Source organism: Myxine glutinosa, chromosome 5 (genome assembly GCF_964187855.1).
Source record: "Myxine glutinosa chromosome 5, kmMyxGlut1.1, whole genome shotgun sequence".
In the NCBI taxonomy this organism is placed as follows: Eukaryota; Metazoa; Chordata; class Myxini; order Myxiniformes; family Myxinidae; genus Myxine; species Myxine glutinosa.
In genome coordinates this window covers 176402518-176419950 of record NC_136265.1, presented here as the reverse complement: position 1 = coordinate 176419950, position 17433 = coordinate 176402518, and the positions used below count along the sequence as shown (strand labels likewise).

Sequence of the window (17433 nt, the reverse complement as noted above, 5' to 3'; positions counted from 1 at the left end):
AAATTCTGTTCAATTTTCAAGTCAATCGGTTGAGAATTGACGGCTTCTTAGATGGAAATTGATGATTTTTAACATTTGACCTTCAGTTGACCTTTGACCTTTTGACCCAAAAAATAGTTGGTTTCCCAATTTAGTGACTTGATATACAAATGCTATTCAATTTTCAACTCAATCGGATTTAAAATGGCGATTTTAGAAATTTGACCTCCAGATAACCTTTGACCTCAAAATCAATAGGCTTCTCAATTGGGACGACCTATACAACTTGGTAAAGTTTCGTGACGATCGGTTTAGAATTGTGACCTGTAGGCCGGTGACAAACAGACAAACAGACAGAACCACAAACGCAACCGACCAATATACTTGAAAAATCTTCGATTTTGCAAGTAATAGGGATCTTAATGGTGTTGAAGCAATGACAGTTCCACATTTTTATTCTCATTATTATTTATTCGTCATTATTATTTCATGTTTTATTCTGCAAGAGAAAGCAGTCACGGGTTTGCAAGCCACACTGGGGCATCGCTGCGAGTGAAGAGCTGAAGAACTCCGGCATCGTGAAGCCTCTTCCAAAGTGTCTTCTCCTGGGTGAAACTGTGATCTGCAGGATACGTGTACTTTGAGTATGTGCGGTCAAAGTAATATGAAGAAAAGTTGTTGGAGTTCTCAGTGAGGAAGCCCAGGATGCTGACCTGGAAGGCACACACGCCGTCGAACATGGGCTTTCTGATCTGCACAGTGATTTACCAGACTTTCGGAGTTCTTTGCACTGGTTATACTGTAATCTTAAATTTGGTGAAATGAAATAAAATTGCCAACTGAGAACATTGAATAAAGTTTTTTGTGATAAAACAAACAATCAAACAAGAAGATGTCATGCGTAGCACGATACTTGCAAAATCCGCCCCCCCCCCCCCCCCCAAAGGTTTTCCAATGATACAGCAAATTGTCCATTTCATGAAGATTAAAATTTACAATCTTGATCAAAGCTCGGGTCAACAGGATGAAAAGTGACGATTTTTCAGATGAAAAATGATGATTTTGGAAGGTTGATCTTGAGTTGACCTTTGACCTTTTGACATCAAAAATAGTTCGTTTCCCTATTTAGTGACTCAATGTGCAAATGCTGTTCAATTTTCAAGTCAATCGGATGAAAATTGAGGATATTAAAAATTTGGCCTATGTTGACCTTTTGGCCTATGTTGACCTCAAAAATAGATGGTGGCGGAATTCAGTGACCGTATATATAAATCCTCTTAGAAGTTCAAGTCAATCAAATTAAAATTTGTGATTTTAGAAATTTGGCCTATGTTGACCTTTTGGCCTGTGTTCACCTAAAATATAATACGTGGTTGAATTCAGTGACCAGATATGCAAGTCCTCTTCAAATTTCAAGTCAATTGGATGAAAATTGAGGATTTTAGAAATTTGGCCTATGTTGACCTTTTGGCCTATGTTGACCTTTTGGCCGATGTTCACCTAAAATATAATTTGTTGTTGAATTCAGTGACCAGATATGCAAGTCCTCTTCAAATTTCAAGTCAATTGGATGAAAATTGAGGATTTTAGAAATTTGGCCTATGTTGACCTTTTGGCCTATGTTGACCTCAAGAATACTTGGTGGTTGAATTCAGTGACCAGATATGCAAGTCCTCTTCAAATTTCAAGTCAATTGGATGAAAATTTCGGATTTTAGAAATTTGGCCTATATTGACCATTTGGCCGATGTTGACCTCAAGAATACTTGGTGGTTGAATTCAGTGACCAGATATGCAAGTCCTCTTAAACTTTCAAGTCAATTGGATGAAAATTGAGGATTTTAGAAATTTATCAATGTTGGTGACCTTTGGCCTATGTTGACCTTTTGACCTATTGACCCCAAAAACAATAGGCTTCTTGCTTTTGACCAACTCTAGCATTTGGTGAAGTTTCGTGAAGATCGGTTGAAAATTGTGGCCTGTAGACCGGTGACAAACAAACAGACAAACAGACAGACAGAACCACAAACACAACCGACCAATATACTTGAAAAATCTTCGATTTTGCAAGTAATAAACAAAAACGTTTCTTGTAAATCAAGCTTTTATATGGTGAAATGGCATGAGATAAAAACAGGGATTATACCCCCTCATGGTGAAATGGCATAAGATAAAAACGGGGATTATACTTCCTCATGGTGAAATGGCATAAGATAAAAACAGGGATTATACTACCTCATGGTGAAATGGCATAAGATAAAAACAGGGATTATACTACCTCATGGTGAAATGGCATCATATAAAACCAGGGATTATACCGCTTCGTGGTGAAATGGCATCATATAAAAACAGGGATTATACCCCCTCATGGTGAAATGGCATAAGATAAAAACGGGGATTATACCGCCTCGTGGTGAAATGGCATAATATAAAAACAGGGATTATACCCCCTCATGGTGAAATGGCATAAGATAAAAACAGGGATTATACTACCTCATGGTGAAATGGCACAAGATAAAAACAGGGATTATACTACCTCATGGTGAAATGGCATCATATAAAACCAGGGATTATACCGCTTCGTGGTGAAATGGCATAAGATAAAAACAGGGATTATACCGCCTCGTGGTGAAATGGCATAAGATAAAAACAGGGATTATACCCCCTCATGGTGAAATGGCATAAGATAAAAACGGGGATTATACTACCTCATGGTGAAATGGCATAAGATAAAAACGGGGATTATACTACCTCATGGTGAAATGGCATAAGATAAAAACAGGGATTATACTACCTCATGGTGAAATGGCACAAGATAAAAACAGGGATTATACCGCCTCGTGGTGAAATGGCATAAGATAAAAACAGGGATTATACCGCCTCGTGGTGAAATGGCTCAAGACTAAAACAGGGATTATACCGCCTCATGATGAAATGGCGTAAGATAAAAACAGGGATTATACTGCCTCATGGTGAAATGGCATAAGATAAAAATCCGCCTCATGGTGAAATGGTACAAGATAAAAACGGGGATTATACTACCTCATGGTGAAATGGCACAAGATAAAAACAGGGATTATACTGCCTCATGGTGAAATGGCATAAGATAAAAACAGGGACTATGCTGCCTCATGGTGAAATGGTACAAGATAAAAACAGGGATTATACCGCCTCATGATGAAATGGTACAAGATAAAAACAGGGATTATACCGCCGCCTCGTGGTGAAAAGGCATAAGATAAAAACAGGGAATATACCGCTTCGTGGTGAAATGGCATCATATAAAAACAGGGAATATACCGCTTCGTGGTGAAATGGCATCATATAAAAACTGGGAATATATCGCTTCGTGGTGAAATGGCATCATATAAAAACAGGGAATACACTGCCTTGTGGTGAAAAGGCATAAGATAAAAACAGGGATTATACGGCCTCGTGGTGAAATGGCATAAGATAAAAACAGGGATTATACCGCCTCGTGGTGAAATGGCATAAGATAAAAACAGGGAATACACCGCTTCGTGGTGAAATGGCATCATATAAAAACAGGGAATACACCGCCTCTTGGTGAAATGGCATCATATAAAACCAGGGATTATACCGCTTCGTGGTGAAATGGCATCATATAAAAACAGGGAATATACCGCTTCGTGGTGAAATGGCATCATATAAAAACAGGGAATATACCGCTTCGTGGTGAAATGGCATCATATAAAAACTGGGAATATATCGCTTCGTGGTGAAATGGCATCATATAAAAACAGGGAATACACTGCCTTGTGGTGAAAAGGCATAAGATAAAAACAGGGATTATACGGCCTCGTGGTGAAATGGCATAAGATAAAAACAGGGATTATACCGCCTCGTGGTGAAATGGCATAAGATAAAAACAGGGAATACACCGCTTCGTGGTGAAATGGCATCATATAAAAACAGGGAATACACCGCCTCTTGGTGAAATGGCATCATATAAAACCAGGGATTATACCGCTTTGTGGTGAAATGGCATCATATAAAAACAGGGAATATACCGCTTCGTGGTGAAATGGCATCATATAAAAACTGGGAATATATCGCTTCGTGGTGAAATGGCATCATATAAAAACAGGGAATACACCGCCTTGTGGTGAAAAGGCATAAGATAAAAACAGGGATTATACCGCCTCGTGGTGAAATGGTACAAGATTTAAAAAAAAAAACGGATTTAATATACCGCATCATGTTGAAATGGCATATAAAGACGCAAGTGATGGGGCTGTGTTTATCAAAGAAAAACTCCCTCATATATCAAACCACGTATAAGATCGACAAACCATGAGTGGTGTTTTGCTTTGAATAAAATGAGATTGTATATTTTCTTTCTCTGTGTGTTGAGGCTTTACCTTATCACAGCTGTAGAGCGCAGCAAATATGGCCACTGCTCCGGTGCTGGGCCGGTAAATATCGGGTTTTTTTTGAGCCAAGTTCTTTTTGGGCATGATCCTGTGATATAACAAGATCACAATGAGTACAAGTTATAAAGAGGTCAAAATATATTACATACTTTAAATAAAAAGTGTAAATATGCCATTTCCAAAAATCACACATTCTGTCTCTGTCTGTCTGTCTCTCTCACTCTCACTCTCTCTGTCTCTGTCTCCCTCTCCCCCCCCCCCCCATTCTCTGTCTCTCCTGCCTCCTTCTCTGTCTCCCCCCCCCCCCCCCCGCTTCTCTGTCTCTCTCTTCCCCCCCCCCCCCGCTTCTCTGTCTCTCTCTTATTCATTCCCCTCTCTCTCTCTCTTTCATTCCCCCCTCTCTCTTTCATTCCGACCTCTCTCTCTTATCCCCTCCCTCTCCCCTCGCTCTCTCTCTGTCTCTCTCTGTCTCTCTCTGTCTCTGTCTCTCTCTGTCTGTCTCTGTCTGTCTCTGTCTGTCTCTGTCTGTCTCTCTCTGTCTGTCTCTCTCTCTCTGTCTCTCTCTGTATGTCTCTCTCTGTCTGTCTGTCTGTCTGTCTCTCTCTCTCTCTCTCTCTCTCTCTCTCTCTCTCTGTCGCCACCTGTCGGCTGTCGGTGTGCGTTGGGTGTGGCGTCATGGCGGCTGTGTGCGCTGAGCTGTGAGTACGGTGCTGTGTTGGCGTCTTTCCCATCCCCATTTCGCTCCCTTTGTGTCTTGTACGCGTTTGTGGAGTTTTTCCCCGTGTTTTCCTCTCTTTGTCGAGACAAGAGAGAGAGAGAGAGAGAGAGCAGCTATTTAGAGGCATTGGCGGTAGGCCTTTCCCTGTTCTGGGCGTTGGTTATCGCGATAAAATTTTGGTTTGGTTTTTTCTCTTTGTCGTTAATCCGGCATTTTGCCGGAGTATCGACGTTCCACTTTAAATCATTTTTTTTTTTTTTCGTTTTGGTTTAATTATTACTACCATTCCCTTTTTTTTTTTTTATCTCCTCAACCCGAGTTGTTCGGGTAAAACGGAGTTATTTTGTTTTAGTTATGGCGACGACTCGTTCGCAGCAAGGCGCTGCATTCGCAGCAAGGCGCTGCAAACATGCTCTGGTTTGTGTCCTTCCTGAAGGGATTCCGACCGAAGAGATCGTCTTGGCGGTTGGAGAGGTTATCGGAATCGAACATGTACGTGCTGCGTCACGTATGAACTAGAAGGTTGTGGTCTTCGTTGCGGATGAGCATCTAGTTCACGATGTCGTGAGTTCTGGGTTAACCACAGAGAATGGCCACTTTGTTATGGCCTCCCCGATGGATGTCCCTGCAATGAAAATAATCGTTTCAAATTGTCCTCCCTTCGTGTCCAATGAAAAACTCGTGTCGGTTTTGTCTCAATATGGTACAATCGTTTCGAGAATCTCGATGATCCCCTTCGGGTGCCCCCATGAAAAAGCGAAGCACGTGATGAGCTTTCGACAGCAGCTCCACATGGTTCTTCCAGACCGTGGGGATGATACGGGTTTAAAGATTTCATCTAAGATTAAAATCGATGACCGTGATTATCAAATATATGCTTCATCAGCGACCTTGACATGTTTTCTCTGTGAGGCGTTTGGGCATTTAAGGAGATTTTGTCCGAAAGCTGCTTGTTCAACTTGTGGGGAATCAGGCCACGTTGATCAAGATTGTAAAACGGCTAACAACCCACTACCTCGTGTGGTGGAGGAGGTGACACCCAGTGTCTCAAATGTTTCCGCTGACACTGTGTCCTCACAGAGTGAGGAGGGTTTTGTGAATGTGGCAAAAAAACGTAGAGCCTCTGCTCCTCGTGGCTCCACTAATGCCCCCAAAGTAGTTGTACTGGATACGAGTGGTGCAGTCGCTGAGGAACCTCAAGGTAGTGAGAAAAAAGATGGATTACCTTCCAATGATGGAATTTTAATCCAAAGTGCACAAGGTGGTACGGTTCCATCAAATATTTGTACAAATGAAGGGTCTATTATTATTGATGAGACGTTGGTTGAATGTCAGGAGACATCACCATCATCATCATCACAACCACTACCTGAGCCTCAACAAAATAGTGCGTCAATCCTTCCTAATGTTCCCATTGCAACAAATGATCAGAATACACGTTGTGTGGCCCCGACGGAGGTGCCCGATGTAGTTGTACAAGAGGGTGGTGCAACAGCCCCATCTCATGTCGAAGTAGACCCCCCCAGGCCCACCCAGACCCAAGACCAGTCCATAAACGAGTTGGTAAAGGTCCAAACTGAAATTTACGAACCTGGTGGAATGCTATCTGGGCTGTCTGCTTCAGATGATGACATGGAGGTGACTGAGCCGTCACAGTTGTCATCTGAGCAGTTACAAATATCCCCCGAGCTTATTGTGACCTTTCTAAACAAGACATTCAGGCAGCGAAATGTCATGATTCAAAAACATTTTCCTGACTTGCTTTCCTTCATACAGACTGCAAAGTGTATAGTTGGAAATTCTAAAGATTTTGAAGTAACAAAAGCACAAATACATCGACTGAGGAAATTCATTACAAAAGCAAGGTTGGAACTGTCTCAAGAGCAGCTAAACCCCCCCCCCCCCCCTTGATAAGGCATGAAAAGGAAGGAAGTGCTGTTTGGCACCTTAAACATGAATGGCGGTGGTGCTAACTGTAGTGAAATCGTATTCGTACTGAACCCGGGGTGATGCTCGCTGCTCGTTGACACCGCTAGGGGCGTGACTATAAGACCCGCTGCTGCGAACGGTGCTCCGGGACTTCTCCTGTGACATGTTACATCTGGTAGACTCGTTAACGGTACGCCTGCATAGATTATCCAGCTTGCTTGCATTGAATGATACTAGGGCATGCCCGTACTATATCTATATCTAAAATTATATCCCCCCCCTCTATTTACATGAAATGGTTTGGTCCAAAGCGAACGGCTTGCGAGTGGTGACAATCCCCCCCCTCTATTTACATGCAATGGTTTGGTCCAAAGCGAACGGCTTCCGGAGTTTGGTAAAGAAATCGCCATCGCGTGCACAAACGCGCAGGAAAGCGAATGAATCGCAAATTCGTTTTTATTAGTTGTAAAACATAGTTTAACGCCAACATAGTTTGCAAACGTGAAATAAATGAATACGCTCTCAAATGTGCCATCCGAGGCAGAGTGTGCCCGCCACGTTCGGCACACGCGATCGTTCGCTGCTCTCTGATTGGTTGAATCGTTTTTTGGACATAGCTCGGTAAGTAATTGTCCGATTAATATGAAACCTTGAAAAGGCACATCCTCGGGTCCCCAGCAATATACCTGGCAAGTTAAAAGTATATCGGACCCGTGGTTGTCGAGAAACAGCGGTCACAGACAAACAAACGTACAGACAGACAGACAGAGATTACTGGAATTATAGATAGATGAATGGACCCATGAGATGTCACATCGTATACTTATTGTATTTTCTACTTTACAGGATGATGTTATGATCTAAATGCAATTAAACCAACCCGATGGACTAAAGTTGTGTGGACCTGATTGGTTTTACACAACACTTAATTGCATTTAAGATCTACAGACATGGCTGGCAACAAGACGCTGACGGTGTCCGTCTTCAGCGCCGACCCGCAAGCCACGGATGGAGGCTTGCAGCTGAAGCACTGGCTCAGACAATTGGAGAATCTTTTTGATGAGCCTGAGACCGCTCCGACGGCTGCCGCGAAGCTAGCAACTCTCCATTCAAAAATCGACTACCGGGTATACAACGCTATCGCTCAATGCGCGACGTATGACCTTTCCATCGCGGAGCTCAAACGGCTGTACATAAAGGAAAAAAGCCCGGTGTATGCACGATATTTGCTGCAAACGCGACGTCAGCAACCCAACGAGGCGATGGACCACTACGCCCAGGAGCTCCGGCAGCTTTTGCTGGACAGCGTCAGGGAGCCACGGACTCCCGCGCAGGCTCAGGATGATCGTCTTTTAGATGCCTTCGTTGCAGGGGTCTCCTCCCAGGAACTAAGGCTCTAACTCTTGGAGAAGACCGACCTGACCTTCGCTACGGCACTCGAGCAAGGGACAGTATACACTGAAGCGCGGATGCAATCGAACACCTACGAACGCACGCGCCTCGTGGCGGGCACCACACTACTCGCCCGGCCAGAGAGTGCTACCGCCGAGGACGCGGATCCGCTCGCTGAACTCCGGGATGCTCCGGAGGAAGACCCAGCCCTGACGGCTGCCGTTACGACCAGACCCAAGGCCTTACGCGGGGCCGCATGCTTTTTCTGTGGGGGGCCACGTCATGCCCGGGTCGTGTGTCCGGCACGAGACGCTATATGCCATTTGTGCTCGCTAAAGGGACATTACGCGAAAGTGTGCAGGAAAACGGCACGCGGCTCGCGGCTCATTGACTCGCGCGGTCGCGGTCGCGCGGGCGCGGCGACCTTGAATGGGCTCATTGCGGAGCCCGCGAGCCGAGCCCGACACCCAGCGCCTTACCCGACTTCGAAGGGGAGGGCCCCTCTCTGCGGGGCCCCTGGGCGCTCAGACGTCCTTGGCGGGCGTCACCGGCCAGCCACCACCGTCTCATTCTCCATCGGGCACAAAGGACGTGTCCTTGACCAAACTCCGGGCCACGCAAGGGGCTTTGAAGCCTCGCCAAGCCCCAGCGGAACGTTCTCCTCGAGTCGTCCACGAGCTAACGGCGGCCCACGCCCCGACAAAGGAGATTTCAAATACTACGGAGGCCTTTTGCAGCCAAAAATGTCAAAAGGCGATTTCGAATACTACGGAAGCCTTTTTCTGCCAAAAGTGTCAAAAGGCGATTTCAAATACTACGGAGGCCTTTTCCTGTCAGAATTGTCAGATTTTGAATCGCGAAACACCGGAATGCATGGGAAAGCCCTCAGATGACGATAAGGGATTCCCCATGGACAACGCAGACTCCGGCCACGACCGCAAAACTGCTGCTGGCGTAGGATCCACCCGCGAGGCTGGTCCGACCCATTCGGGGGGCTCAGTCCCGCTCCCAGCAGCCTCGTCTGGCCTGGCTCAAGCCCTTATTCCCCTCATGGTCGAAGGCCAATGTGTTCGGGCCTTGGTGGATACAGGATCTACGGATAGTTTTATCGACCAGCGACTTGTGCTCAGGCATGGATGGCGGATCTGGCGGTCTACGAGACGGATCTTCATGGCTTCCCAGGGGCTTCGACTCAGCACGAAGGGGGAATGCCGATTGAAACTCGTGCTAAAGGGACGGGTTTTCCCTGATGTACACCTTATGGTTTTACCCGCATTATGTGCTGATATTCTGTTAGGACACGATTTTCTTAAGCTGCATGGACGTCTGGTAATGGAGTTTGGTGGGCCTGACACTCTTGTTGTGGGGGCGGACGACTCGCTTGCGGTGTGCGCCCTAGCGCAAATGGACGTCCAGCCGCTTTCGCTGTTCCCCAATCTAACCTCCGACTGCACCCCTGTCGCGGTAAAATCACGACGCTACTCTCGCGCTGACATGCAATTCATTGCGGACGAAACGGCTCAGCTCTTGAAAGACGGCATCATAGAACCTAGTAGGTCGCCGTGGCTCGCCCAGGTCTTGGTGGTGCGCAGCGAGGTCCATCGCAGACGCATGGTAATCGACTATTCCCAAACGATGAACCGCTTTACACAGCTGGATGCCTACCCCCTTCCGGGGATGGACGCGCTAGTGCAACAGGTGTCCCAGTATTCGGTCTATAGCACTCTCGATCTCCGTAGTGCGTACCACCAGATCCCTATCTCTAGGGCGGATCGTATCTATACCGCATTTGAGTCGGGGCAGCGGTTGTACCAATTTACGCGATTGCCTTTTGGGGTAACGAACGGGGTCGCTTGTTTCCAGAGGGCCATGGATGACCTCATTGCGCGGGAGCACTTAACCGATGTTTTCGTCTACCTCGATAATCTTACGGTTTGTGGATATGACCAAGGGCACCATGATGCTAATCTGAAGCGCTTCCTTGAGGTCGCGCAGCGGTATCACTTAACTATGAACGAGGATAAGTGCCAATACTCCCTACGCACGATAGATCTTCTGGGGTACACCGTGACCCATGGCTCTGTCGCTCCGGATAAGGAGCGTCTGCGACCTTTGCTCGACATGGCCCCTCCCTGCGATCGGGCGTCCCTGAAGCGCGACCTTGGGCTGTTCGCCCATTACTCCAAATGGGTGCAAAGTTTCTCCGCGAAACTTCGCCCCCTTGTGGCCTGCGACACCTTCCCCCTGGGTCCGGCCGCATTGACGGCCTTTGAAGGCCTTAAGGCCGACATCGCCTGAGCCGCCGTGGCGACAATCGACGAGAGCGGCTCGTTCGTCCTCGAAAGTGACGCCTCGGATCAGGCCATCGCGGCGACCCTCTCCCAAGGGGGGCGTCCCGTGGCTTTCTTTTCACGGACTCTTACCACCGCTGAGCGGAGACACTCGTCCGTTGAAAAGGATGCGTATGCAATCGTCGAGTCTATTCGGCGATGGCGCCCGTACTTACTCGGGCGGAGCTTCCAAATCATCACGGACCAGCAAAGCGTTGCGTTCATGTACTACACCTTACACGCCCAGCGCATTAAGAACGAGAAAATCACTCGCTGGCGTATCGAACTCGCCGACTTCTGTTACACCATCAAATATCGCCCGGGGAAGGATAACCAGGCCGCCGATGCCTTATCACGACCGGCTAAATGTGCCGGTATCACCTCTTTGGAGGGCCTACGGGTGCTGCATGCCACTGCGGGCCATCCCGGCGTAACGCGTTTCGCTCATTTTGTGCGGTGTGGGAATCTCCCATACTCGATTGACGATATCCGCCGTATCTGTCGCGACTGCGCTATCTGCGCGGAAATCAAACCGCGTTTCTATAACCCTCCCATGGGGACTCTGGTGAAGGCTACACGCCCGTGGGAACGCTTGGCGATGGATTTCAAGGGCCCATTGCCGGTGTCGAGTGGCTCTCGCTATCTGCTCACTATCGTAGATGAGTACTCGCGATTCCCCTTTGCTTATACGTGCGCGGACATGACTGCTGCCACGGTGATGCGATGCTTACAGAACTTGTTCTCAATGTTCGGTTACCCGGCCTATGTCCATACCGACCGGGGTGCGGTCTTCTTGTCTCAGGAGGTGCGCGGCTATCTGCTCTAAAATAACATTGCGTCTAGTTACACCACGTCGTACAGACCCCAGGCTAATGGGCAGATCGAACGCTTCAACGGGATTATCTGGAGGGCCGTCATGCTCCACCTCCGGACCCTCGGCCGGGGCCTCGATAAATGGGCTTGGTAGCTACCTGCGGCGTTGAACTCGATCAGGGCTCTCCTGAGTACGGCAACCAACCAAACTCCCCACGAGCGACTTTTCCACCACCCCAGGAACTCGGGGTGTATACGGTCTTTGCCCAGTTGGCTCGCTGGGCCCGGGCTGGCCTACCTTAAACGGGCGGTTCGCTCGAGCAAGTACGACCCCCTAGTGGACAAAGTGCAGATTCTCCAGGCTAATCCTGAGCATGCTCGTGTGATGACGACTGATGGCCGAGAGACTACTGTCTCCGTCCGTCACCTTGCCCCTTGCGGGGTCGACGACCTAAGTAGGGAATCGGACGAACCGGTCGAACCCATCTATGAGACTATGGCCTCTCCCGACGCTCCCATCGCCGAAAGTCTACCGACCCTCCCCTCGCCGAGACTACCTGGGCCCGACGACTTGGAGTTACCCCCTTCGTCACCCGACCCTGTTGGCGCCTCTGACGCCGGGGACACAGGGATACGTGATGCCGTACCCGGGGAATTTCGGACGCGTGCTGGCAGAGAAATTCGCCGCCCGGCCCGATACGGTTGGGTCGACTGATGTTCCGCACCCTATTCGTGCTGACGCTCACTCGCTTTAGCCGCGCTGCCGTATAATTCTGACGGGGGGGAGAATGTAGTGAAATCGTATTCGTACTGAACCCGGGGTGATGCTCGCTGCTCGTTGACACCGCTAGGGGCGTGACTATAAGACCCGCTGCTGCGAACGGTGCCCCGGGACTTCTCCTGTGACATGTTACATCTGGTAGACTCGCTAACGGTACGCCTGCATAGATTATCCAGCTTGCTTGCATTGAATGATATGAATGGACCCATGAGATGTCACATCGTATACTTATTGTATTTTCTACTTTACAGGATGATGTTATGATCTAAATGCAATTAAACCAACCCGATGGACTAAAGTTGTGTGGACCTGATTGGTTTTACACAACACTAACCATTTACGTCAGCTCTAAGTTAAAAACCTATTGTTTCAGAAACATATCGACATATGTTTATTGCAGGAAACACACATAACATAGACTTCACAGCCTGACTGGCTTCGCCTTAATACTGGGCAGTGCTTCTTTAGCAATCTGTCTTCTGTTTCTGCAGGAATTGCTTTCTTGCTTCATCCTGGGTTTGTTCCTGACTCTTGTAATTTTAATGAAATAGGTACAGGACACTTAGCATCCTTAGAGGTGGTCTATCAAGGTTTTCACCTCACCCTACTCAATGTATATGCTCCGAGTAGCAGCTTAGCTCATAACGATTTTTTCACACGTCTGGCCAATTACCTTCACACAGTAGCCTTTGATCATTGTATCTGTATAGGAGGAGATTTCAATTGCACCTTAGAACCGAGTTTAGATAGAAATACACCAGAACCACATCCAGAATCTCATAAAGATCTATTGAATTGTTTTTCATCACTTGGTCTACTTGACGCATGGCGTATACAGCACCCTACAACATCTCAGTACACATGGTGCCGTTGTGCTAGTGGGTTAATAACACTTGCAAGGCTTGATAGATGGTATATTAATTCCACTTTTAGAAACGTACTCGTGTCTTGTAATCATTTCCCTTCTACTTTCTCTGATCACCACCTGGTTGTACTTGGTCTATCCTTTTCTCAGTCAACTCGTAAAAGTGCGTATTGGACTTTCAATACCAGCCTGTTGGAGGATTGCTGTTTTAAGGATGCTTTTCGTAGTTTTTGGGAAACACTCATCCAAAGAAAACCTTGTTACTCTTCTGTTCAGTTATGGTGGGATAACGTGAAAGCCCAGATTCGTGTCTTTTGTCAATATTTTAAGTCCCTTTCCACAAGCAAGAGTAAGATTGCCGTTTCGCTCTTAGAAACTGAAATTTTACACTTAGAGGAAGACTTGGCTAAGTCTCAAAATGGCAGGAAACTTCAGTTATTATTGGAGAAAAATGCTTATTTAAGAGAACTGATTCATGAAAAAGTAATGGGGATGTCAGTTAGACTCAGAATTCAAAATGTGAAGTTCTCTAACACCCCAAACAAAAGTTTTTTCCAGTTAGAAGGGGTTAAGAAGTCCCAAAGGCAAATGTTTTCCTTGCTAGATGCTAAGGGGAATATTACACAAAATGGAAGTGATGTTAAGATGCTTGTGAAAAGGTTTTTTTCTGGCTTATTTGCAGAGAAAGCTGTGTGTAAAGATATGGTTGATGATATGACGAATTACCTGCCTTCGTTGAGTTGTGACCAGTGTCAAGGTCTTGAAGAGCCGTTTACTATGGAGGAGCTAAGCACAGCTCTGCGTAGCTTTGAACACGGAAAAGCCCCTGGGATCGACGGCCTTCCAGTGGCATTTTTTGCAGCGTTTTGGGACATTTTAGGTCCAGAAGTACTGCTGGTGCTACAAGAAAGCCTACGCTCTGGCATACTACCCCTCAGCTGTAGAAGAGCAGTTGTATGCCTTCTCCCAAAAGGTGGTGATCTCCGTCGGATTCATGAAAGAACGGATTCAAGATTCAAGATCGGATTCAAGAATCGGATTCAAGAACTGGCGCCCCATCTCATTACTGTGCTCTGACTACAAAAAAATTTCCAAATTGTTGCCCAATCGGCTAAAGGTTGTCATTGGCACTGTTGTCCATCCTGATCAGAGTTACAGCATCCTGGGAAGATCAATCTCTGATAATGTCTTTTTAATTAGAGGCTTGATTGCCTGTGGCCTTTAGGAGGAAGAGGGGCTTGGGTTGATTTTCCTAGACATTGAAAAGGCTTTTGATAGCATTGACCACACTTACATGTTCCATGTTCTGCAAAAGATTGGTTTTGGTGAAATGTTTATAGGTTTTGTGAAATTGTTATACCACAACATATTTAGTTTGTGCAAAGTAAATAATCGTCTTTGTCCACCCATTCAGGTTCAGAGGGGTGTTTGGTAAGGCTGTCCTTTGTCAGGGTTGCTGTTTAGCCTTTCTCTTGAGCCACTACTCATAAGTCTGAGAGCCTCTCTTTCCGGCTTTGTGCCTCCTGCAAAAGAGAACCACATCATGGTATCAGCATATGCTGATGATGTCTGTGTAATCATTAAGAATGATAAGGACCTAACTATTCTTGTTGAGTCCTTACACAAGTTTTACCTTGCTTCACGTTTGCGGTGCAATTGGCAAAAGAGCAAAGCTCTGTGGGTGTCCTCAGCTCACGGTACATCCGGTAGGCTTCCACCCAGCCCCCCCCCCCCCCTCAGTCTCTTCCAAAAGACATAAGTTGGACAAGAGAAGGGGTTAAATACCTGGGTGTTTATCTTGGACCCAATCAGTACTCCCATATTAACTGGGAAGGAGTGGTAGAACAGGCAACCAAGCGGCTCAACAAATGGAAAAGGTTCCTTCCACAAATGTCCTTTAGAGGCCGAATACTGATTATTAACACCTTGGTCGCCTCTACCCTGTGGCATAAATTTATTTGTTTGCAGCCACCAGAAGGCTTGCTTAAATCTATTCAACAGATACTGGTAAATTTCTTTTGGGGAGGTTACCACTGGTTGCGGATGGACGTACTTTTCCGCCCCGTGTCTCTTGGTGGCCAAGGGCTCATTGACCTAAAGTGTCGGCTGATGGCGTTTCGGCTGAAGTCAATACAACGTCTGCTCAATGCTGAAAAACTGCCCCGGCACCCTGTGGCACAACGAATACTGAGGCAAGCTGGAATGCTCGGCTACGGCCTTGAAACTTTTTTGATCGAATCCCAAAAAGTTGATGTGTCCCACCTTCCTCTGTTCTACCAAAGCTTGATGAATGCTTGGCAAGCCGTCGTGGTAAGCCGCCAAAAGGAGTCCTATGAGGTTAAAATGTTTGCTGGAGAACCTCTATTCCTCAACCCACTCTTTCCACAGGTTCCCAAGAGCCGTTGTTTTGCCCAAAACTTCATTTCAGGTGGCATCAGAAATGTCTGGCATCTTCGTGACTCAGCAAACTGTGGTTGGAGATCTGCCAAGGAAGTCGCTGAGATTACTGGTACCCGATCAATGAGAGCTGCAGGTCAGGTACTTGTAGAAGTCATTCGTACATCCTTCAGACTTGGGTTGCAGTGGAGTACTGCGGTTAAATGGGCATCCCATAATCCTTCGCTTCCTAACTTACTTGTTGCTTTCACGGGTTCTACTTCTTCCCCAGTCAGTACTGGCTCTTGTTTATTTAGTAGCCTTGAGAGTAAATCTATTTACCAGTTCTGTCTTTCTTTGATTAATGTAAACACCTCTGCAGCAGGAGTTATGATATGGAAAGCTCTTTTACCTAATGGCCCCCCTTCTGAACCTGAATGGAAATCAATGTATGGTACACCCATATCAAAAAGGTCGGGTGATTTGCAATGGAGACTGGCTCACGGGGTATTGCCAACAAACACTTTTGTAAACCGTCTGGATGCTATGGTATCGGTGACCTGTCCCTTTTGTAATAATTTCGAAGATTTGTTTCATGGGTATGTTGATTGCATACGATTGTGTCCTCTTTTTCTTTTACTGAAAAATGTGTTTGGTCAAGTTAATGTTCCTTTTTCTCTCCGGTTGTTTATTTTTGGCCTTGGGGTCACTTCAGCAAAGGGAAAATTGTTAATGTTTTAAAATTATTTCTTGTCAGAGGCTAAACTGGCCATCTATTTGTCGCGAAAAGCGAAAATCAAGGGCAAGCCACCCGAGCAATGCGATGTGATTATGCATTTCTAATCCCTGGTCACAACTCGGTTAAAACTGGAATTTCAGTATTATAGTAGAAATGCAAACATTAGGGATTTTGTTGAGACATGGTGTGTGGGAAAAATATGCGGGGTAAATGAAAATGTATTAGAGATTTACATGTAGGGGTTTCCTTGTCCTTGCAATCTCTTGTTTTGGAATGTAGTACATTTACATTGATTGTTTCTCCTTTTATTTGACTTTCTATGACTTTGGTTGTATTCTTTTGAAAACTGTTTTTTGGTGTATTCTTGTTGACGTTTGTTTTTGTAGTCTTATAATAAAAGGACTTCAAAGTCAAAAAAAAACAAATGTCTCTCTCTCTCTCTGTCTGTCTCTCTGTCTCTCTCTGTGTGTCGCCACCTGCTGGATGTTGGTACGTTGGGTGCGGTGTCATGGCGTCTGCTCGTGTTTTGGTCTTGTAGCTCCGTGCTCCTGGTTTGTATCTTTACCCTCCCCTTACCTCTTCTCACCTTTGTGCCATCTTTTGTGTATCCCCCTTCCACGTTATCATCCCTAACCCCCCTCTTGAGAGTAAGAGAGTGAGGGAGCACACGTGGTGAGACCGGTGAAGGTTCCTCCTTAGAGCGGTTCCCTCTTCGGGTTTTTTCGCTTCGTGTTACAAATCATAATACTTTTCCGTTTCTTTTTTCGTAAATATTTTTATTTTTCGTTTGTTTACTGGAGCGTTTTGGCTTCATTAACCCTTTATACATTTACCCTTTGTTTAAACGTGGAAACGATGGGGGATAGCTCTCATTACACGTCTCTTGAAGCGCTAACCCGGAAGCACGGGTTAGTTTGTTCACTTCCGTCGGGAATCGACGTCGAGGCCATTATCCTTGCCGTCGGAGAGTTAATCGGTTTGGATCATGTAAAAGCGGCTTCTCGCATGAATAAACGCGTGGTAATCTTTGTTTCCACAGTACCAATGGTTGCTCAAATAGTCGAGCACGGGCTCTTCTTTGCTCCCGACGTTAGGGTGCATCAAACGCCCCATGATTT

General features: G+C 46.3%; 1 protein-coding gene across 3 annotated transcripts in view; it reads right to left on the bottom strand.

The window, feature by feature from the left end:
• Positions 1 to 429: 429 nt before the first annotated feature.
• Positions 430 to 17433, bottom strand: part of LOC137426693 (alpha-N-acetylgalactosaminide alpha-2,6-sialyltransferase 2) — an 81323-nt gene continuing 64319 nt past the window's right edge. For all 3 annotated transcript variants that reach the window (XM_078779113.1, XM_078779115.1, XM_078779114.1), the window contains 2 exons: positions 4361 to 4460; positions 430 to 692 (listed from right to left, as the gene is read on the bottom strand). In XM_078779113.1, coding sequence (XP_078635239.1) covers positions 495 to 692; positions 4361 to 4460 — 298 coding nt within the window. In that variant the 3' untranslated portion in view covers positions 430 to 494. The remainder of the gene's footprint in view (positions 693 to 4360; positions 4461 to 17433) is intronic.